Source organism: Polyodon spathula, chromosome 18, assembly GCF_017654505.1.
Source record: "Polyodon spathula isolate WHYD16114869_AA chromosome 18, ASM1765450v1, whole genome shotgun sequence".
Taxonomy (NCBI): Eukaryota; Metazoa; Chordata; class Actinopteri; order Acipenseriformes; family Polyodontidae; genus Polyodon; species Polyodon spathula.
In genome coordinates this window covers 18,591,050-18,615,345 of record NC_054551.1, presented here as the reverse complement: position 1 = coordinate 18,615,345, position 24,296 = coordinate 18,591,050, and the positions used below count along the sequence as shown (strand labels likewise).

General features: G+C 38.0%; 2 protein-coding genes across 3 annotated transcripts in view; both read left to right on the top strand.

The window, feature by feature from the left end:
• Positions 1–24,296, top strand: part of rabgap1l (RAB GTPase activating protein 1-like) — a 378,634-nt gene that overhangs the window by 126,506 nt on the left and 227,832 nt on the right. The gene's annotated exons all lie outside the window — the stretch shown is intronic.
• On the top strand, positions 2,109–7,250 carry gpr52 (G protein-coupled receptor 52). Its single transcript, XM_041277493.1, has one exon. The coding sequence runs from the start codon at positions 5,145–5,147 to the stop codon at positions 6,222–6,224; it is 1,080 nt and encodes a 359-aa protein (XP_041133427.1). The 5' UTR covers positions 2,109–5,144; the 3' UTR covers positions 6,225–7,250.

Genomic DNA, 24,296 nt, shown 5'->3' with positions numbered 1-24,296 from the left:
TTAATACAATACAATCAATAAATCATAATAAACAAAAACAACACAGGGGCAGAGGGTGAGACCCCGTTCTCAAAAACATTTAAACAGCAGGGCTTTCCTACCTCCCTGCTACAATACTGTATACATGTGCACAATCTTTTACCTTTAACGTCCAACTGCAAAATGAAGCGGCCCCAATTTGATATAACTTCGTGCTTACCTGGATCTCTCCCAGTGGGACTTATTACTGGTTGCATAAGTTGTCTTATGCAACCAATTATCAGTAAGTCTGTTAAGAGAAGATTTTGAAGGATTGTTGGCACAGTGGCATCTGATTGATTTTTATTACACAAACTAGGTAATTACAGTAGAACCTCAGTTACAAACACCAAAGTTACAAACTGACTGGTCAACTGAACACCCCACTTTTAGCTGGAAGTATGAAATCACTCAGCCATGCCTATGGTTCAACCAGAATAAAAAACTGAACTGGGAAATGCAAACGTGTTACAGTTTCAGTTGAAAGAACACATATAAAAATATTTTTTAAAACTTGACAGCGTTATCATACTGGGCAATGGGAATACATTATCAGGAAATTGTCAGTGACATTAAAAAGGCCAAGCATTTTCAAAGGAGTTGAAAGACAGCAGATCAGTAAAAACAGGTGTATCGTAGTAAAAGCTGAAGATAATGTGCTGGTCATACGAGTATTACTTTACTGTGCTGTGTCTGCTTTGCCAGAGTAAGGCTGTAGACAGCAGGTATACACATTTATTATCAAACTCATTTTCAGAGTTAGGGACATTTCAGACCTACGAACAATCTTCGTTCCCCAGGTGTTTGTAACTCTGAGGTTCTACAGTATACAAAAAAAGCACACACTGATTTCTCCGTTCCTGTGATTGTGTCTGTGGGTAGGTGACATTTTACTGAAGATCTGTTCTCAGTCACTGGTTAAAATTTGTGTGCAGGTGTTGCTTTTTAACTGGTGTGAAACTGACATTTTCTAAAGCTTTTATGTTGTCTGTTATTTAATTAGCAAGGGGCTTGAGTGCAGATCTCTTCATTGTTGAGTGAACAGTTCTTTTTTTTATTTGAAAGGTTATTTTTAATTTTTTTTTGTATTTAATATCTTTCAATTCTACACACTTACACTGCTCAGCAGTGTTGGGGAAGTTTTTACAAAGTAATCTGTTACTGTTACAAGTTATTTAGCAAACTAGTTGCAGCTACAAATTATTACTTCTCGGGGACAGTTTAGATTTTACAAAGATATTTTCTTTCGGTTTGGTCCGGCTGCAGAAATATTTTTTGAAGATCCAGCTATCGAACCTACTTGCTGTTTGTAAATCCACCATCACTGAAAAGCTCACATATTTTAAACTGTTTTCTATGAACTCCTCGCTTTAATCTTTAGTGTTGTGAGGATACACCGATGTCACAATATGCATCGCAATAGGATATGTCATGGTCCTGATTAAGCTAGCTGTTTGATGCATAATAAGTATGCCGGCAGTTTGTTGGTGGAGGGGATTTATCCAGGCTAGAATTGTATTTACCTGGAGTGGGATTTAGCAAGGACACTGGAGTTAGTGCCCTGGAAATGCCCATAAAGTAACCTGCAACGTCTCATACAAAGGACAGTTCCACTGATATCGTAGTCAGTGTCTCCTAAAAACATTTTGGGGTATTGGTTGTGTTCTGGCCCCCTAAAAAGCCACCAATATCATTGTAGGTTTCTCATACAAGTCCTGGCACGGCCTAGCCATGCTTCACTTCAACAAATAAGACCACATGGTGATATTTCTGCAGTACAGCTGTTTCAATTAGAAGCACCCTCCTGTAGACACACTGCTTAATGAGATGCAATAGTGGTTCTGTTTTGCTTCAGTCTATTGTGGTGCTGGTGTGTGACCATGCCTTTGTGATGACCAGATCATTATGTTCAAATCCAGTCAATAAGCAAGGCAATTTACAGATTTATTTTTTTTTGTATGCTTTCAGTTGACTTTGACTTTATAATAAGTCAAAATAATTTAATGAAAAAAACAAAAAACTAACACAAAAATATAGGATGAATTAAATTTCCTGTGTCTCTAGCAAAAGGTGATGCTTTTGACCTTGTTCCTTTGTAACAACAAAAAAGCATAATTAGTGTAGATTCAGCCAATTTGATCATTATAAGTATATTTGCTACATTCTCAAGTGTTTTTTGTTGCTATTAGAACTTGTAATGCGTTAAGGGTATGGCAATGCACCATCTAGTCTTTGAGGGACTACATTGGGGTGAAATAAGATGCTTGAATGAGATTTTACTCGAGGAAACAACTGCTGATATTTATTGGACCACATCATGACACAGGCAGCATACCTATGAATCTGACGGGGCTTACTCTTGGTGGAATGTGTGACCAGTGTTCTTGTATTAGGCTGTGGACACTACAATTCTCTTGGTGACGGAAACAATTCGATTAAGATTTCAAAATGATGACGCACCTTCGACCTGTATTCAGTATTGTGGTCAGATTTTTTGCACCTTGAACATTTTAAATGTCAGGTGTATTGCACTTTGCAACATTAGTGTCTTCTTGCTTTGAAGGCTACAGTACTAGCCCCGGCTATGATTTCTTCTTTCCTGGTCTTTGAGGGACAACATTGGGGTGCTTCACAGCAATTTAGCATAAATTAAATCATGAATCAAATTAGCAAAAACAAAATGTGTTTTTTCAAGCAAGAGCCCTGTATAAATTGTTGTGAGCTGTTTATGGTAAACACTGGCACATATGGGACTGTGAGTAAGTGTGGTATTGAACTGGTGTGTTCCACCTGTATATTCTTTCATCTGGTTAATTCTCCGTGCAGGAGAGAGTGTTTGGTTGGAATGTAATGAGGTGAATCTCCCTTTCCCAATAGGTTGCCATTAAACATCAGGGTGCTTTCCATTCAAACAAGATTTAAATGCCAACTACACTATAAAGCCTATGACAAATATAAGGGATTTTTTTAGAAGCTGTTTTTGTAATTAATTATTAATCAATTCTACTTGCTGCTACTGATTGTGTTACAAGAGATAATAATGCATCTGATTATAGCAAAATACCGCTTGTTAGAATAATAGATTTCACAAATGTTTTTTGTTTTTGTTGTAATTTGTACTATGCTGAAGGATTTTATGTTTGTAGTTAAAGGTATATTATAGAAACAATCAAATAATCAAGGACTCCCCCCGCCCCCATCCCCCTGCCCTTCTCTTCATTTGTCATGCTTGATCGCAACTAACGTGGGAGACTATAAGCCAACAAATGCCTGGCAACTGTAACCAAGTGACAATTTCAGAAGCTATGGTCATTGGCCACTGTGTTTATTGGGGGCAGAAGGACCAAGTCAATTTTTGAATGGCAAATTCTTCTGCATAGGCTGGGAGGAGGGACAGAAAAAGGGAGGGAGGAAGGCGGGGAGGAGGGATGGGTAGAGTGGGGGCCTCAGGTGCAGCCAAGTAATACAGAGAAAACAAGAGAGTCAGAGAGAGAGAGAGAGAGAGAGAGGAGAGAGAGATCCAGCGACAACGACAGCATCCTTTACACTGCATTAGAGGCTCCTCTGCTACAGTATGCCTTCTGCAGTGTAGAGGTAACCTTGGAAAGGATTTCTCTCTCCTCCACAACAACAAAACAAATAAAAAGAAAGTCCTACGTCAAGTAAAAAAAAAAAAAAAAAACTGGAAGCTGTATATGTTTTTATGTGAAAACGGCTGCTTGGAGAATCGCTCTGAAAGGGCTTAACCTCTCTTTCGGGTGCAATTTTTATTTTGTGGAGAACTGACAGTGGGAGATGGAGATTTCTTCTAAGATTTTTGAACAAGCATTGCCTAAATTCAGGACTGTATCCCCCAAGTGCAATTGGAGAAGAAATAAAACTGGTTGGAATTAACACCTTGTTTGCTGTAAGTAGGAGGAATGTTCTATTGTCTTGTTTAGCCCACAGTAAAAGCAGTGTTAAAAGTTCAACAGGGAGAGAGCAGGACAAGTTTTTAATAATACTGCTGGAAATTTGAAACTGGAGAACAGCCGTCAGAATGAAAGGTCTCTCTCTGTTTAACTAAAACATGAGTTTTTCTGTTCTTAACCAGCTGGAAACCAGTACGGAAATGACAAGGACTTCACATCTATGAACCCAATAGGGCTTAATCTTGGAGGAGTGTTTTTGTATCACACTGTGGGCTACATTTAAAAAAAATGGAAATAAGTAATTTTTTTGGTGACAGAAGCCATTGGATTAAGAAGATTTCAGAATGACAGCACACATCCCCGTATATTGATTTTGGTCAACTTCTTTGCATCTTGTACAGTGGATTTTAAATGTGAGGTGCGTTGCACTTTTCAACATTAGTGTCTTATTGATTTGAATGCTGCCAGCCTGTGTTGACTTCTTGAACGCTGTTTTAAATAACATTGTGAAGCAACTAGCATAACTTTGAATTGAAAATCTATGTTGCATTTTATTGCAGTTAAAATTGACACTATACTCTTTGTGTGGCTTACATTAGAATCACCCTGGATGTCATATAAATTAATTTTTTGGAACCGGATTTATTTAAGCTGTGGTATTTTATTGTGTCACTTGTAAATGTGACTCTTGTGAATGGTATATTTTAAGTGCTGAAAAAGCCCATATCCATGTCCTTTTTTCATGTCACCTCTCTTGGGATCTTTCGTTCTACACCTTGCCTTTGATTCTTTATCCTTTTTACTGTGAAGGTAGGTTGAACTATCCCCAGAGAAAGACAATGCTTCCAGCATATCAGATCTGATAGTAGCTGCCAGAAGAAACTGTTCAGAGAATTGAGTATTTTCTATAATGTCTTTGGTTAAAAAACCTAATTCAGGATGGATAGAGTGTTGAGGATTGTGCACTGGAAGGAGCTAGTCATCATTCCTTCTCCTTGCATTCTTTTTTTTCAAAAGCTTAGGTGCATAAATACAGCCCTGCTGCTGTGAATGGAATGAGCAGTCCACTGAAACGCCAGTATCTTAGATAGAAGCAGCAGCTGTTGCATAGTGGCTAGCAGACATTGGAGAGTGGAGAACAGATGTCCTGTTAATTTATTTTGCCTCTGTAGCACTGGCTATCCTCTGGCCCTCCACCCCCCTCCGTCTCAAGCCATGAACCAATCCACACTTGAATGGAAGACTCTGACAATGAACACCAGCTCCATCAATGCATCCGTGTATCACTCTTGTCCACTGGGCTTTGTCCACTACATGGAAGAGGCTTGTGTCCTGGAGACAGTGGTCATCGTCCTCCTGACCGTTCTGATCATCATTGGGAACCTGACCGTGATTTTTGTGTTTCACTGTGCTCCCTTGCTTCACCACTACACCACCAGCTACTTCATCCAAACCATGGCATATGCAGACCTCTTTGTGGGCGTCAGTTGTCTGGTCCCCACACTTTCCCTTTTACACTACCGAACGGGAGTCCAGGAGTGGTTGACCTGCCAGCTTTTTGGCTATATCATCTCTGTGCTCAAAAGTGTCTCCATGGCCTGCCTTGCCTGCATAAGTGTGGACCGGTACCTGGCCATTACCAAGCCGCTGTCCTACAACCAGCTGGTCACTCCTTGCAGGCTCCGTATCTGTATTGTTCTCATCTGGATCTACTCCTGCCTCATTTTCCTGCCCTCCTTCTTTGGTTGGGGGAAGCCGGGCTACCACGGGGACATCTTTGAGTGGTGTGCCCGCTCCTGGCCCACAAACGTCTACTTCACAGGCTTCATTGTGTGCCTCCTGTATGCACCAGCCGCCTTTGTGGTCTGCTTCACCTACTTCCACATCTTCAAGATCTGCAGGCAGCACAACAAGGAGATCAGTGAACGGCGTGCCCGTTTCCCCAGCCAGGAGATGGACACGGGAGAAGGTGGCCACAGCAGCCCCGATCGCCGCTATGCTATGGTCCTCTTCCGCATCACAAGTGTCTTCTACATGCTCTGGTTGCCCTACATTATCTACTTCCTGCTAGAGAGCTCCCAAGTGCTGGACAATCCTGCCCTGTCCTTTGTCACCACCTGGCTGGCCATCAGCAACAGCTTCTGCAACTGTGTCATTTACAGCCTGTCCAACAGTGTCTTCAGGCTAGGCTTGCGCAGGCTCTCCGAAACCATCTGCTCCTCCTGTGTTTGTTCCAAAGACAGAGACATCCGGGACCCCAAACCACGCAAAAGGGCTAACTCTTGCTCAATTTGAACTGACAGCAAATCTATGGAATGGTTCAGATGTCAGATGGTTCAGGGATTTCAGATGGTTCAGTCCTTGCCTTGCCCAGCTTTGTGATGGAGTAAATCCACGTCTGAATTAAGCAGCTTGCAGGAGATAAGGGGAAAATGGACTTCCCGGCCCATTGGTCACGTTAAGCTTGAGACGGGTGTCTAATCAAGGATCTTGTTAGTCTAAGCTTGAAGGATTGATGTGGAGAGGTGACCCTGTTTGGCCTGCAGTTGGAATGTGGTTTTCACGGCACTAGTGAAAGGAGCTTATTTCTCTTGAAAGTGTCTCGACTGTGCAGGATAATGTAATCATGTAAAGATGACCTCCGACCTCCACAGGCTTTCTTGTTATAGAGCCATTGGGTCGATGGGGGACAATTGAATTCAGCACATCTTACTAAACATCTAGGGTCTCTCTCCTAGTCTGTTCTATAAATAACGTACAATGTCAATGATATCTGAAATTAATAAGGCTCTTTTATCCCCCTCCCCCCATTGCCTTTGTCAGTAATAATTGTGTAGCACTGTCTCTGTAATGTGTGGAAACAGAAAGATAGAAGATAACAGCACATTTACAAATAATTAACCCTTTGTGTAGCTTTCAGCTGTAGGAGGCGTTCCTAAGTATAAATTGGCTTGCACATATCTTATTTAAATTGTAAAGATTTTACTATTTTTTATTATTAATATTATTATTAGTAGATCTTAATTGTATCTGTGCCTAATATTTTCAGTGCACATTTAAACGGGTTATTAGTATTAAACAATGTGTGAAGACTTAAAATATTTATTTTTTAAATGTGTGCTATTATAGTGAAATTCTGAGATTGTGAGGACAAGCATTAATTCAGATTTTAAAAAACTAAATTATATAATGGCCAATATGTAATTGCTCAGAAACCTCGTATGATTTTCCTTGAGTCTATTAAAGTTACTCAGTATGAATTCTCTTTTAACATTCTTGTTCCATGTTATAGTTTGCCTTTTTTGAGAAAGTAAGGAAGTAACGTTGACGATATAGGCGTATATATATATATAGTATATATATATATATATATATATATATATATATATATATATATATATATATATATATTTTTAAAAAGAAAAATTCTAGTATTGGTTACCAATGGAGCTAGTCGGACTATTTTAACATTGTTAAAAAGTGGTGACTGGAGATATGAACATTATGTATTCTGTTAATCTCACTTAATTATAATTGTGATCAACTGTCGTATATGTAAATAAAACAAGAATAGTTTTACATGTGCTTACATTTTTAACAACACATCACATTGGGAACATTTATGAACTATGTCTCATTTAAAATAAATATCACGTGTTGCAGTGTAGTGTTAGATTGTTAGATTAAGAGCATCCGAAAGAGTGAATATGAAAATGGAACTTGTTTGAGGAACCTTTGTCTATCCTTCAATACATACTGCTGCATATCTTTTCAATCAATTAAAGCAAAACACGTCAACCGTCAAGTCATAGTAAACTCTGATGAAAGCTTGATAGGGAAAATTGTTGTGTTTGTTTATTTATTTATTTATTTATTTATTTATTTACGTACGTATGATGTTGTGACCAAAAGTTTTCAAAACGTCGTAGATTTAAAATCCTAACTTTTGTAGTATATATATATATATAATATATATATATATATATATATATATATATATATATATATATATATATGCGCCGCATATATATTATGTACATTGTAGTACATTAGTTTGTACATGTTTTAATATCGCGTTTTTTGATACCGGAAACCATAATAGTAGTACAGTATTTCATGTTAGATTTCAAAATGTCACATTTTTTACTTTGTCAGTTTTTTCCAAAAAAAAAAAATTCATATAGAAAACTACAAAGCGGTATGTAATTCAATATGTTAACGTAACTTTGTTCAGCAGTTTCCATTCGACTTTATGAAATAAAATTGGTTAATTCTGGTGAGGTGTTTCAAAACTTGTGGACGTAGCTTTATGTATGTATTTCATGGGAATAACATATTTGACAGGGGCTTGTTTTTTTTTCTCTCAATGACATTGAAAAATGCTTGTTTGCCTGATTTAGTTTTGTTTTACCTGAGACTGAGTAAAGTAATTGATTTATTTAAACATTTGTAACATCATATGCCTTGTTATACAAAAAAACAATACATGCCTAAAAAAAATATGTACGGAATTGTACCTGCAAATTAACGCTTGTTAATTAGGGATTTCACTATGCACTACTTTTTTAATGAAATGAAATGGCGCATTTTAATGTTTTTTGTTTTGCTGCTACCAATATAATTTGCCAGTTGTATTTGACAGCTGTGTATCACACCTACTTTTGTCACTAAAGCTGACAGAGTGGTGGGGATAAGACTGGGGTATTCAGTCTTTTGCTGCTCATTTTAAATTGGTTGTAAGGTCAGCAGCAAGAGGTGTGGTCTTTGTATTTTTCCCCAAAGACTAATGTAGGAGAGCAGGTTTGGAAGACAGTTCAAGGCTAATTCTCACTAAAGCACTAACAACACTAATCACTTACTCTCTCATTCTGTTTCATTTATATTTCCGCTGGAAGCTGCTTGTATGCAAATTCTTTCAGTCTGCATTCTGTAATCAAGGATAATACTAAGGGTTAAAATATGACATTGAAAGGAAACTGAATAATGCCTGTCACATAAATCATTCCCTTTTCTGAAGTCTGCTTTCAGTAGGTACACAAAAATGTGAATAATTGATTAAAAAACATCAATTATGTCAGGACGTTTCGGACCACAAGTCCTCCTTCAGCTGGATTGAAAAATATATGTGTGTGTTTATTAATTGTCAATTATAAAAGTGAGTATTAAGAAGCTCTGTGTAGGGTTCATATAAAGGGTTTCAGAATATTGTGTTATGTTGTTTTTTTTTTCTTTTCATGGAAGAACAGTGTTTACATGTAATGTCATGTACTTTTGATAAAGCTGTGCTTTGTTTTGCTCTAAAAGGCGTCATGAAAATCTAAGATATAAAGCTGTTTACAATCCATTTCTTTAGTATATTAATTAATTCTGTGTGTTTTTGGAGTTTATGATACAGAAAACATTAACAAAGAAAACACAGTTTATCCATTTCCAAAACACGCTGCAGTTGTGCTACAGTGTTTTTAAGTGACTTTGGAAGTAATGGATGCAGTGGCACACACGGCAGTAAGCACAGACGGTAATAATTATTTGACAAATTAATTATTAACTTAATAATCACATGGCTTAACTATTAGTTTACTGAGAAAATAGACCTTACTACACTCGTATGATTCAAGAACTCTACTACTGTCTGCTGGCCAGGAAGTCTTAAAACACAAGCTTGCTATGACACAGGTTGTTGGTAGCTGTAGAAGGGCCACGGCAGGAAAGAGACAGAGGCAAGGAAGCTGCAGAATGCACACTTTTTAATAAACAAAATAATACAAACAAAATACAGGAACAAATAAACAGGCACGCGGGCCAAAACAAAAAGGCTTAAACAAAATACAAAAACTTCACTACTTAACAAAAAAACACAAGATACAGAGACACAGTAACAGCACACAAACTAATTCACCAACTCATCTCAAAATGGAGCCTTGGGCTCTCTTTTATAGGATGTGGCTGATCTCAATTAGCCCCAATTACTCTATTTTGGAGCAGCCACATTCTCAAATGTTTTGGCAGGTAAAGGAATTAACGCCATCCCTGCCAACCATCACCAAAGCACACCAAAAACTACAATATTTACAGGTACAGCTCTTGCTCTGCCACAGTAGCAGTAGCAGTTTGTATGAGTAGATTTTACAGTTTAGCACAAACCACAGTTACTTTACACTGTACTATCCTGTTACATATCTGTTAACTGTTTATCCAAACTCTGACCCTGTTCTTATCTTCTATTCCTGAACAGGTATCTCTTCAAATATGTGCAGACTTTGAAGCATGGTGTCTAAAAAGTATAGATGTACAGTATATATTACATGTATACCAAAATCCATCCACTGGGGTAGGGCATTAGTTGCTCATTTTACTCCACTTAAACCTCTTGGGGCTGATGTAAGAATAGTCGTAGTGCAAACAGGTGTGGCTGCAATATCCAAATTGCCTAGTGGCCAGGCAATTATGTAGCACTGCTACCTATGTAAGCTTAAGAGCAATGAAAATTGCTCAATACGCACAAATAATGAGCTGCAATCATGATAATGAGGGTCACAATGAGCGCCACCTGTGCATCGGGCTAGTTAATGGCCGCACTTTCAGACCAGAGGTGCTGCGAGTTAGGAGTATGGAGAGCAGTAGGCACTGTACGAGATTTATGGAGCAGGGCCACCATCCACATCACAACTGACACTGAAGGAGAGGCAAGCAGAAAGGACAGTCTATCCCAGAGAAAGTGACCCTGGGTTTGAATATGCGGGTTCTTCTCCGTCTTGCCCTTCTCTTCCAAAGGTTTTCCTGCCTGTCCTCAACAAGAGCCAAGCATTGCCGCTTCAAGCAGTGTACCACAGCAGCTACACTGAGGCCAAGGTGTGTGGTTTTATACAGCTCTTAATTACTCGCTTCTACAATGGTTTGCACCTTGTCAGAGGAGTTTTTGGAGGGTCAGCATTTGCTTAAGTACAAGGCAACATAATGTTTCACCTGCTTAGTATTCTAGATCCCTGCCCAGTTCCATACTATTTTCTTAATTTGAATACATTTCAATATCTTTTAAATGGATTAATGATGACAAAGTGCTAATTTGATAGCGGGTAAAGACCATTCTTTACATACGTCGCAATTTTACCGCAAACGTCCCACTTTACAGCAGCTACATATGGGTGTTTTGCAGTCGCAAATCACTTTGCACGGATCTTTACATCAACTTTGTATACTTATTATTTTGGTATGAATTAATGAACACTCATGTGGTTTTCAGATTTTTGCAAAAGACTTACAGGTGCAGAATGCTTCCTTTACAGTTTACCCCCAAAACAAGTTCCCTCAATGGCGATTGTTATAATATTCCTTCTGTATTGGCAGTAAAATAACCCTACCAATGCACTTGGACAGATTGCTCATTAAAATTGTATTTATTTCACGCCCCGCAGTTGTACGTTTATTCAGCTGACCCAATATTTGCTAGAGGTCTGTGTAAATACATGATAGTGGTTTGTTATTTCAGTATATAGCTCACAAAAAGCTGTCTAATCTAATGTAGTTGTAAACAGTAGAAAATAATGTTATTGTTATTTTTTTAATTGTCAAAATCAGTGTCAACTTTTCTTCTGTGTTTTTACAATTAATAAGAAAAGAGTTTCTTACCTCCTATGATGAACTCCACACACAAAGTGAACTACCAGTCCCCATGTTTTATGCAGGAGGGACACTGGCTTTGGCAACAAAAGGATTATATCAATGATCTCTGGGTAAGAGATGCGTTTGCTTATCCTGACCAAGCAACATGGAGACTGGGAGTGTGTGGAGTTCATCATCCTACAAAGAAGCCCTATTACAGGTAAACTTTTTTCATCATCCCCAGGGTTCCCTTTCAAGTAGGGAATATTAACCATTACAAAGTGGGTGATTTCCTTTAAGAAACCAAAACTGAAAACTCTATACCAAAGATTTTCGCTAGAGCAGGGTGGCACTACTGAGGCTCCGCCCCTCAACCACAAAACGGCAGTGCACCCTATATTTTGTGTGTGTGTGTGTGTGTGTGTGTGTGTGTGTTTATATATATATATATATATATATATATATATATATATATATATATATATATATATATATATATATATATATTTACATATATATTTCAGAATCGCTGAAGTAAAATATTATTTCAAGCTGTTTTTCTGTTATTTTTAGTCTGTGCTGGTCAAGTCCCACCGTGGCCTTGTGTGCCGTGGGAAGCCTGCTGCTCGATTAGCTGTTCCTTCCCGAGATCCTAGTACAGAGTGACTTGGTCAACAGTTGGAGTGTGTTGTAGTGTGTATATATATATATATATATATATATATATATATATATATATATATATATATATATATATATATATATATATATATAAAATTACGCTGTATGCATTTCCAGCGCTTGTGCTTGGAGAAGATCAGACAAGACCAGGCCAGGGTGCTCCTAACAGCCCCATTCTGGCCAAGGAGAGTCTGGTTCTCCTCTCTGATGCAGCTCCTGATCGGCCAGCTGTGGATACTTCTGATGCATCACGACCTACTCAGTCAGGCGCGGGGCGCTCTGTGGCACCATAACCCATCAAGCCTGCAGCTCTGGGTTTGGACCCTGAACGGCTGCATTTGAACCCACGACATACTTAATGCACTGACAAAACCTCAATTTAATCCTGTGCATTCAGCTGAGCTCAAAACTTTGTCTTTCAAGACCGCTTTCTTGCCACCACCCCCGCTAAGCGGGTGAGTGAAATGCAAACACTTTCAATTTCAAAAGCTTGTTTAATTTTTTTCAGAGGCCAGAACACAGGTCACCCTTCATATTAACCCAGCTTTCCTGCCGAAGACCATTTCGGCTTTCCACATTAATCACTCGCTGAAATTGGAGGCTTTCCATCCCCCTCCTTTCTAATATGATAAGGAGCGCCAGCTCTGTATGCTTTGATCAGTATGGGTGTTAGCATATTATGTGGAGCGGACTAAAAGCTGTAGGCAGTCGGAACAACTGTTTGTTTGTTATGGGGCTAAGTCCCAGGGACAGGCTCTGTCTAAACAGCATCTGTCCAAATGGTTAACAGGCGCAATATAGACTGTGTATGAACTGGTCAGTCTGTCCCTGTCTGAGAACCTCACTGGCCATTCCACCAGGGGTCAGACGACTTCATGAGCGTTGTTCCACGGTACATCTATTCAGGACATATGCAGTGCAGTGGTGTGGGCTTCCTCTCATACGTTTGTCAGGTTCTATCAGGTTCTGAATGTCAGATCTACAGATTTGGCACAAGGTTACTGAGGGTGGCTTCCCAGTCTACCCTCTCGGTAGAACATTAGAGGCGAGTTAATCTTAATGTTTTCAATATAGAACATTACTGTGACATAAGCGGTTACTAGCTTGCAATTGGGTTGTATGCCACGTACTTGCAACCGCTTGGGTATACTCACCCATTTTGTAATGGTTAATATTCCCTACTTGAAAGGGAACGTTAGGTTATTATCATAACCCTGGTTCCCTGAAATAGGAATATTAGCCATTAAGTTCGGGATCACGGCGTTCATGGTTGCAAGAAAATAGCAATGCTTACGGGGCTCGCTGGTGTTTTGTGGTTGCGGGGCGGAACCTCAGCAGCACCACCCTGCTCTAGCGAGAATCTTTGGTATAGAGTCTTCGGTTCGGGTGTCTTAAAGGGAAACACCTTTGTAATGGTTAATATTCCTATTTCAGAGAACCAGGGTTATGATAAAACCTAACACTCTGCATCATGCTGAGCTTTCATTGTGATGGAGACAGAAAGAGAGATTTTGATTAATACCTGTGTTGTTTCCAAGTCTATTAATGGCTCTATGACCCCCCAAAGGGGTTTGTTTTTATGAGGTAACATATTCTCTATGGGGGCATTATATTTGTTAGTATATGTTTCATTACATGGATTCTTTCATGGAGAGTGAAAGTGAAAATATATATACCTCTTTATTAGGAATTGTGCAAATACCAGGATACATTTTGAGGAATTATAACATTTATTTTTCAGGGGCTCACAAAATACCATAATAAATTATTTATCTTTTAGAGTTATGTATTTATTTAAGCCAACTTGAGGTGCTTTATTGATATATCATGAAACCTGTTATTTGTTGCGTCATTTGATGATTTTCAATGTATTCTTTGCTTCTGACCAAATACAGAGATAGTCAAGCTAAGGAAAAGCACAGCGAAGCAAACAATTATACCTGGAGCTTTACTGTTGTTGACTTTGGATACCACTATCTCTGCCCCACTCAATCACGGATTATTGTTGGCTCAACTCATTAACTGAAAGTACCAAAACCTGCTATGTAATTAACGGGTGTCATTGTGTTCCAATAAAGAACACCATTGAAATACATATTCTGTTATATTGTGAGCCCTGAAAAATAAATGTTGACAAGGAGCGCACCTAACTAAAAAAAGGCAATATTCAAAACATGATTTGATCCATAAAAAGTTATCATGTCCATTTAAATGTTATTCTGTACGCAGATGCTAAAATGTAGCTTAGGGTTAGATTTCTTTCTCAACAGTTAATTGATTGAATTTTGACTTGATTCATTTGTATTGAATTGATACTGTGAGCTCTAATTTTGTATTAACAGCTGTGGCATGTATGTTCCTGTGGCAGTGTGCCCCGCCCCAGTGTGTATTTTGTGTATTATGTTGTATGCGGTGTGTTTCATGTTGTCTGTTATATGTGGATATAATGGTGCACAAGATATAAATGAGTCTGTGGAGCACAATTGATTTAAAATATATAGTTGTATTTAGGCACGGGAATTGCACAATCACTTCACGTGCAGATAAAAGGTATATTAATATGTGAGCACAAGGATTACACAAATTAGTTCATTTGCTGGGATTCAAGTGAATAATTAATTAGTAATTGAATCCTAGCACAGCTGTATAAATGGTTGCACAATTCACTCACTTGGGGTTTTGTGTTCGTGAGTGGAGAACGGGTGTGGAGAGGAGATTAAAATAAGAGTAAGAAAAATAACAATAACAATTGGCCCAGCACGATACTTGTTTGTATAGCATTCGTCCACCGTTTGTTTGCCTGTCTGTTTGTTTTGGCCACCACGCCGTTTGTTTTGCTCAGTGTTTTGTTTTCTGTTTAAACCTTATATTTGCAATAAACCGGTGCAAGCAAGCGCATTCACCATTTCACCTTGCAGTACTGTGTGTTTCTTCCGGGTCTGACATCACCGCTCAAGCCATCCTGTGGCAGTTACTAATGAATTGTCTTTTACAAAAGTGATTGCTTGTGACGGATAGAGGCTTGTTAAGAAAAGTACAAACCAGGCCCGATTTAACATCTAATTTACAGTACTATGCTTCAGATGTTCACTTCGTAGTTTGAACAGTCTTTTTTTTTTTTATCCCCAGAGGTTTCATCCATATTCATGAAACTAAAGATGGTGCATCCAATCATGTTAATATTTATGAAAATCTCCTTCATGCTGACTACATTAGAAATTATATTTAATATTAATATGTGCTGCAGCAAAACTGTGAAGTAACCTTTCCTTTTAGCCACTGTCAGTGAGCATCACCTGCCTTCATTGTAAATTATGAGCCCTATTTCAAAGCTTTGTAACATTTTTTTCAGTATTTAAATGAATGAAATAGGGCCTTTAACTGCACGGTGCACATGCAATTAGGAGTTAAGCTCGTCTGGCTGAAAAGGATTTTAACCAAACTTTAGCTGGTATTTACAAAATCGTTTTGAATACCGTTTTCGCTGTGCGTGGCTAAATGTGAAACGTAGTCACTGTTTAGCTTTATTCAAGCAGATACACGCAGGCAATGTATGTATTGCACATCTTCTTTTCCTCTTGTCACATTGCTTAAAGGGGGAACGTAATGCAAATTTAATATATAACCATTTCAATAGAAAACATGTTAACTAAATCTTTTTCAGCCTCTCCTTGAGCAGTATATTATATAAAAACCATTAAAACAAATTAACATTGAATGTATTGGAGCGTCTCTTCCATTGCGTTTTGTGTGACGTCCTGTCGTTGACTCGCTCTATAGTCACACATAGTATTCTATTGAGCGTATGTCCTGTTCCTATATTATGTAGCCATTGTTTTGTTATGGCCGAACTTTGTTGATTTAAAGGCCTAGGCACAGAAAAATACTTTTTGTTACTGTTTTTCCTTTTGTTATTTTAGCAACCGAACGCGTGGGATTCCGACATAATTCACCCTGCCGGCGTTCACGGGTGTGGGTGGCTGTCAATGATATGATGTAACATCAGCGCCAGAAACATTCCAATATGGCGACAGCCTGCATTTCCAGCTGACCGAGAAAATTACAAAAAAATGGAAATACTGGCCAAACGCTTGTCTTTTTAACAAAATTGGCACAGCGAGACGCATTTGTTATGAATACAGAGCATTTGGAGGGCTTTGTTATTTTGAGTAGAGTTCCCCTTTAAAAGTAGCTCATTGCTTTCAGTTATTAAAAATACTTGAAAGCAAACATGAATTACCTTTGTTGCCTTTCACCAAGATACTGTATTAACCTTGGATGTCATGGTTAAGTATTCTTTTACAGAGACACTGTACATGCAATACATTTGTCTTCGGGGTAGGGTTAAGTTAAAGCTGATAAAAGTAATGCAGTAAAGATGTTTATTTTTACGTTTTTACACTCCCGACACTCAACATGTGTTGCTGTCTTGACATTACCTTTAAATCCCCCCCCCCCTGAAAAGCACGAAAATAACATTAAGATTTATAGGGAGTGGACACTGATGGGCACTTCTCGACAGCGAGACCACCCCCCCCCCCCCCCCCCCCCCCACCATGTTCCAGTGGCAGAGGACCTGGGTGTTGGCCTGTGACTGGACCTGAGTGATAGGAACCAGGCTCACACTGAGGAATTACCCCAGCCAGTCAATATTAATATTTCATCTTACTGAACAAGCTTGTGGAAAGCTTGTACATATGTGAAAAAAGTACCTTTGTTTTTTGATACTAGGGTACAGTGTTCATATTTCAGTTGTCATATGTGTGTTTGACTACAGTTTAAACAAGTCCTTAATAAAGCTATATTCTTATTTGACAAAGCTGTATTTTGGTTAGGCACGTCTTTAATTTACAGTAGAACATGCTTTATGAATATGGAACAAAACATAACCACATGTTTCAAGAGTAACTAAAATTTTACACAGTCGTAGGAGATAAATTGCTTCGTTAATATGGCTCAAAAAGGCTTTTGGTGACTTCTATATTCTTTCTTGCAGGTCCAAAGTTAGCATTTCTAACATGTCTTACTATTGATATCCTAATTAGCCCGCAAACAGTTTGAGTAGGGAGAGCTATTCTAAAGGTTATACATTTGTAAATGTTGAGTGTCTCTTATTTCATACAGTAAGAGGACGTATACGTGACATTTAATATTATCCAGTACTTTTGTTTATATCTGATATACTACTGGGCATACTTGGCAAGGTTAAACCTGGTTAGCGCTTGGGGGTGGGAATTCTCCATGGAAAATGAAGTACTGCAGAAAGTAGTGGGCGGTAGTATAGAGTGCACATTACTGCCGGGGGGTTGCTTTTTGTGGATGAGATGTTAAACCAAGTTCCTAGCTAAACTACAGACAGAAAATATCCTATTGTGTACCCCTGATTCACAGATAAATTATCTCTTCCTAATTCTCATTACAAATCACTTGTGTGAAATCAGTTGATGGCTGTTTAGGATTTGTCAGAATTCTAGTACACCTTAACCTATGTATAGATGTCATCCCGTACATGGCAGACACTGCTTGATTTCAAGAGCAATGTTTGTGTTAAATAGTGGTTCCTGAGTACAAGAAGTCAATACCTGGCTTGCATGCTGTCTCTTTTTATAACAGAATTGATTTTGCACAGTTTGAGCAGACAGAACCGTTCATCTGCACTTTGCTAAAACTGCACCTTGTGTTAACTTAGGAAAAAAAAAAACAAGGCTTCAGTCTCCCAGTCCCTGTAAACAAGTGGAGAGCACCCCTGCAACTCTAGGGGACTATTAATGTGTACAAAAATAAACATCCTAACCTTTTATGTGCAGCCAGAATACATATTACAGGAGCTTTTGATTGTTTCAATCATTTTTGACATAGTTAACCAAGCCAGTGCTCTCAGCGCAGTATAGAAACTAGCGGTGAGGGTATAGAATGGGTTATCTAGTCTTGTAGTTGAGGCTGAATTATTGGAATCCTTTAAGAACCAACTTGATAAAGTTCTGAGATCAATCAGCTACTGGGAACCGGCTGAGCTTAGCTGGGCAGAATGGCCTCCTCTCATTCGTACATTTTCTTATGTTCTTAAGTTATGTAAGAACTTGCACTTAAGTTTAATTTTTCAGTTTCTCTACTTAGCATTCGTACCAATGCTGCCTGACTAGACAAACTTAAATGGATCTGTTTGGAATACATATCAGCAAAAGGTCAGTTACAGTGCTCTTTCTGTTTATTTTTTCCATCTTTATTTCCCTGGGGTCTGGGCTACAGCAGCTGTGACCTTTCCTGAAGATGGTATCTTCCAATGCACTTTGCTTGGTAGGCACTGTGCAGTGGACTGTAACAGACTAAATGCACTCCTTGGTTTAGGGAGTACAGCAAGTAAGGGAATGAACTCCTGCCCTGTACTGCTGCCCTGTGGAACCTTGCCGATTCAATGCTTTTTTTCTTCTGTATTTGTTACCACCATTTTAGTTTATAATCTTATCCATTGATCATGTTCTTCTGTCTGTGTGTCACACTCACAAACCAATGTCTTGTTTTTGCATATTCACCAAACCTTTATCATGCACTCCTAACCACCTACAGACATTTCAAATTGCATTTAGATATAATGCCATTTACTGCTCAATTTTCTAAAAACATTTTTAACCTTCCGCATGTATTGTGCGAATATGAGGAACTTCTACATCTGTGTACACTGTTTTAGCTCAGTGCCATTTCCCCACTGTTGTATCTAATATTAGCACCTTCTAAAAACATGTTATGCTTGTCAAGTAAACAGAAAACCAATGTTTTATTTGGGGGGAGGGGTATTTTAAATACAATACAATGCTGTTCGAAAATGAAATGAAGATTGAATGTGTAACATTAGATCAGCATCACTAGTTCATTCTGTGCGTGTTCTCTAATTCCATTCTCAATTTTAGTATTGTGTTCCTGTATTCTAAATGGTGTGTGGGATTACAATTTGAACCTGTTCTGTAACAGAAGCACTAGGTACCCTGGTGAAGTTGTAACAATAACCTGGAACCTAATTATCGTGGCTCTTTGTTTTTGGTAATTGTTGGGTTATTTGTATGTACCTTCATTTACAATGTACTGGATTAGAGGGTTGTTACAACTTTTAATCTGCACAAACTGGCCTGCAGTCTACACAGAAGATGTAGAAGCAGCCCTTCTATTTAAAAGTTATGAGAACATTGTCTCTAGGTAAGTTTATTAGAGCAGTGCTGTCATTTATCCAAAACAACACAGGGCATTTTTCTTTCATTAAAAACATAACACAAAAAAAGTATTGTAGTTCTTCCACAAATGAGGCTAGTCGACATTCATGTTGTTTTCTGTTTATATAACAAGTACAACATTTGTAAAAGAAAGTATGTTTAAACCTGTACTTAATAGCTAATACAGAGAATGACTTGTCTTTGGTTAAGCTCTGCATCTGTGTAGCAGAGCAACATAGTTTCTAATGGTTTGATTTGCCCAGTCATTTTGTCTTTGGATTTGAATGAATGCAAGATAGATTTGAAAGTGAGATTCGGTAAGAAACATTATGGAAACATTATTCAGTCCTAGATGCTGCAAAACTTGCTGTATAAATATTATAAACCTTTGATAAAAATCAAATAACTCCTGTGGATGACAGTATACAAGGCATATAGGAGTTTGTTAGTTGGCTGTAAAATGGTTACAATTTTCACCACTAGGGATCACAGATAGACTAATAGATAAATAGATATTTAAGAAATACGACTTATCACAGAAGTAATTAGCATTAGTGGGTTAGTACATTGAGTGTATTCAACAGGGGGTAACTGAAGACGAGGGATTGTGCAATTTCCATGTAAGGGGGTTATAGATTTTTTATCTTTAGGAGTTATCATGTACTGTCAATGTTTATTGGACAGAATGGAAAAATGTTATAAACCTATACAAACTGTTTGACAGTTGTTTAATTGCTTATGGAGATGAGTTTTTGTCAGCCAGTGCTATGAAAGGCATCATAATAAATAATGATATTGTGTTGCCTTTCATAACAAAAGCATTGTATTTTGAATGATCCTACACTGAAAAATTACAAGGATAACAGGAATAAAGACAGTTTTGCTATTCCTTGATTTTATGCATAATGAAAATCGGAACTGAAGCATATAGTGTGGGATCACCTTTTTAAATTTAAAGTGTATCTGTTTTCAGTAGGCTTACTTTGCAAGCAGCAGTGTCATCAACAAAGTCTTGTGACTATAATTAAAACATGTCTGCGGCTTTAGTAAGGTCCACTGTATAATATTGTGTTTCATGCACATGTTTGTATTGTCCCTGACAATCGTTTTAACACCCCCACCTAAGACATGCTTTTACTGTAGCTGTACTGTAAAACAAAGGAAAGCATATGCACTGCTGCATGTCATGTTTGCACAATGAACACAATTCTAAAATCAAAAATATATAAAAAATACTGGATGTCGACCAACAACCTTGTAGACCAGAGGCCAGTTCCCTCAGCTTTGTCCTGCTAGCTATGTCTGTTTATTGGCTGAAGATGAGGAGGGGTTGGGATAAAGGGAGGTTGTGAAAGATGGGTTAAAAGATGAAGTTCTCTGGCAGAAGCCCCATGCTATAAGTGCTATAAGCCCCATGCTATTGGAAATATTTTGGCAGGGAAACACATATATAATTGTGGTTGTATGAAATTGGATAATTTAATTTAGCCTGGCCAACCCTTGGAGGATCTCTCAGTTAAATGGCAAGACTGATGCTCAATGTTGGCGAAACACTGCGTTAAATGTAAAGCTTTAAATGTGCATTGATTAGCTGAGACTATCGTAACCTCATATAAGTCTCTCTCTTTTTTGCTACCATGTTTACTAAATGCAGTAAACCTTAACAGTGTTTAGTTTTTGTTTGTATTTTGTATCTCAACTTGTAGGCACATGGAGACCGACATACCCCAATAACTTTTTTTTTTTTTTTTTTTTTTTTTTTTGCTGGTGGTGTTTTCAAAGCAAATGATTGATGTAATTAATTGTCAAGTTTCTATTTTAATAACGAATTAAAATTAATATAATAATTTCATATATTATTATATAATAATATATAATAATATTATTAACCATTTTGTTTTCATAGTGGTTGAATTTTGTTCCCTGAGGTCATTTGGGTTTTCCAGCAAATATCAAACGCATGGAAAGCCAGGTACATTACTTCAATACATCTCTGTCTTTGTATTGTTCACATTCACAAGATGGAAAATAAATGGCAGCACTTTATTATGCAGGTTTTGCTTTATCAACTGTATGACTGAAGGAGGTTATAAAAAAAACATCCCAGGCAATGAAGCGCCTTGGATGAAATGGAAAGAGAGTAATGAATCGATCCACCCTCTTTGTGGCGGTACATAGCTTGCTAAATTGCTCTGTGTCCGTTCAATAAATTCCAGTAGAGATATACACTGAGGGGTCGTCCTGAAAGTAGGATGTGTTTTCACAGGTTCCATTAGGGTGTTTGTCTGGGTGGGTAAGGATATAACATTGTGCTTTATTGACTGTGAATGCCAAACATTCAAAAGTAGTGGAGATAAACGGAATTTAAAGTGATTGTTGTGCACAGAATAATTCCATAACTCTTACAGATGATGTACTTGGATTCATTATAGAAATCTCAAATGTCCGAACCAACTTACTGTCATTAACCAACCAGTTGCTTTCCATATTGACTGACATGCTTTCACATGCTTTGACCCAGAAGACACTGCTAGGGGATGTCCTATTTTTAACCAATGGGAATATAAAGGGATTTCTATATGTGTTTATTTATTTTAAATTAGAGATTCATGCAAACACTTTGTTTATTTAGAAACAAGATGGTTAGATCTGATTTAATCAAAGCTGCATACATTTTTTAATTAAATTGACAAGACTTTGATGATGACGGTGCTTCTTACAAAGTGTATTACGTTTTGCACTTCCAACAAACTTACTGTAAATACAGATTCATTTGTGTGTGTGTGTGTGTGTGTGTGTGTGTGTATATATATATATATATATATATATATATATATATATATATATTATATATATATATATATATATATATATATATATATATATATGTATATATATATATATATATATATATATATATATAGTGTGTGTGTGTGTGTGTGTGTTTTAAAAACTGGTTTATTATGAAGATTATTTATAAGAAACAGTAAAAGAAACATTATAAATTCAATGCTAAATGTTTTTTTATTTTCTTATGTATATTCTTGTCCAATTCATGTTTGGTGTTGTAGCAGGACTGGAGCCCTGCACAGAAGGAGTGTTGAGATTGTACAACTAAATGGGATTAGTTTTAATGGGGAACCTGATGCTCTGTATGTAGCAGCCTGCCTGCTGTGTTTAGTTGCGGCAACGAGCTGCGTGTGTGTTTACCAACTGCAAGCTCCTAATCAGCAGGTGGGCTTGGTGCAGCAGAGCGCCAGGAATAAAAGTCCTGACTATACAGTTAATGGCTGCTTTAAGCCATAGGGGTCAGAGTGTTGCTCTTGCCGAAACATCGGCCTGTCTGTGCTGCTGAACGACTAGGATCAGGAGACGAAACGACCTCCTCTAACGGCGACCGTGTGCATATTCCGAGGTCAGGAGGTGGTTTTGTCCTGGGAGAAGGAGTTTGCAATGAAGCAACGGCTGTGTGTATATGTGTGGTTGGAGTTGGGTGAACTGCCTGATGGACAGGGAGTTAGTTAGTTTCGGGATATCCCACACAGTATAGCAGACAGATTTGGAAGCGGGACCTCCGTTTGTTAATGAAGTAGCGCAAGCCGTCTTCACATGGCACTTTTTGTTTATAGTTTTTGTACAGTGTTTTATTTTGACTTTTGTACAACGGGCCATCTGTTCCACGTGAGCTATCATTGCTGGTAGCAACATGTGGGGTTCCTGCAAGTACTCTATGTTAGTAACTCTACACGCCTGCAGGCATGTCAATCCCAACCTTCCAGTCGGTCTCCTGTCAGTCTAGTGGCGAACATGCATCCATGTCATCATTTCATCTAATCAGTCATTCCTTCAGCCACATGTAGTGAGTGCCCTGTTACAGGTGTGCATAGAAATTAAGTCTTGACTTAAAAGATACAACAGCGGTGACAATGCTAATTTTATTGGAATAGGAATTTCACAAGCAGGGCTATAACAGCTGAATACAGTTGTAGTCCAGCTGGATTTTTCAATAACATTAATTTTTCTGGTGATGAGAAGAATTGTGAGGACTATCCTGTCACACACCGAATTTGCGAAAGATTACTTTTATAACCCAATCTCTGACTACCAGGCAACTATATCTCAGCTTCTTACTGCACTAAATTCTGTCCAATCCCATAACTCACAACAGACATAACACTGGTAGGGATGTGCTTTTGGTACATTTTTATGAATGTTTAAACACTTTGCAGTGTCAGAGTTTTAAACGTTTAAATCATATCTACACACACACACACACACACTCTTTGTTACATTCTGATACTGACATCCCTGGTTAGTATTTTCTAAGCAAATAAACCCTAAATAAGCAAATAACTTTTTTAACATCGCAAAGACTTGTACACATCAACGTATGTATTGAAATGTTTATATTTATGGTTTTACTAAATTATGTAAAATATTCAAATTCACGTATCCACACAACTTTACATTACCTGTTTGAAGTGTGCCTCAGAGGTCCTTTACTTTAGTGCAGTAGTTCCACGATACAAATAAAAATTGTACTAAACATAAACGGCCGTTCAGTCCAAAAGCTTACAGAACAATTTCAAGTGCAATAAAGCCTTCCACCTATGGGAAGATTGGGGAATGTGGTCGACGAGTCTGTGGTAACTGCAACTTTTTCTCCCTTTGAAAGTTTTGTGTGAACCGCTGCAGCACCATTTTCTTTAAGTTCTTCTAGCCTCGCTGTTACTGTTTTATGGGTCGGCACAGTATTGGGATAATCTTGCATTGATTTCAAAACTGCTGCATTCCCGATTCACATGCACTGTCCTCATAGGGGATAACGTGATCACGCCCCTGTTAGGCCACATCTATAGAAAATGTTGTTATGGATGTT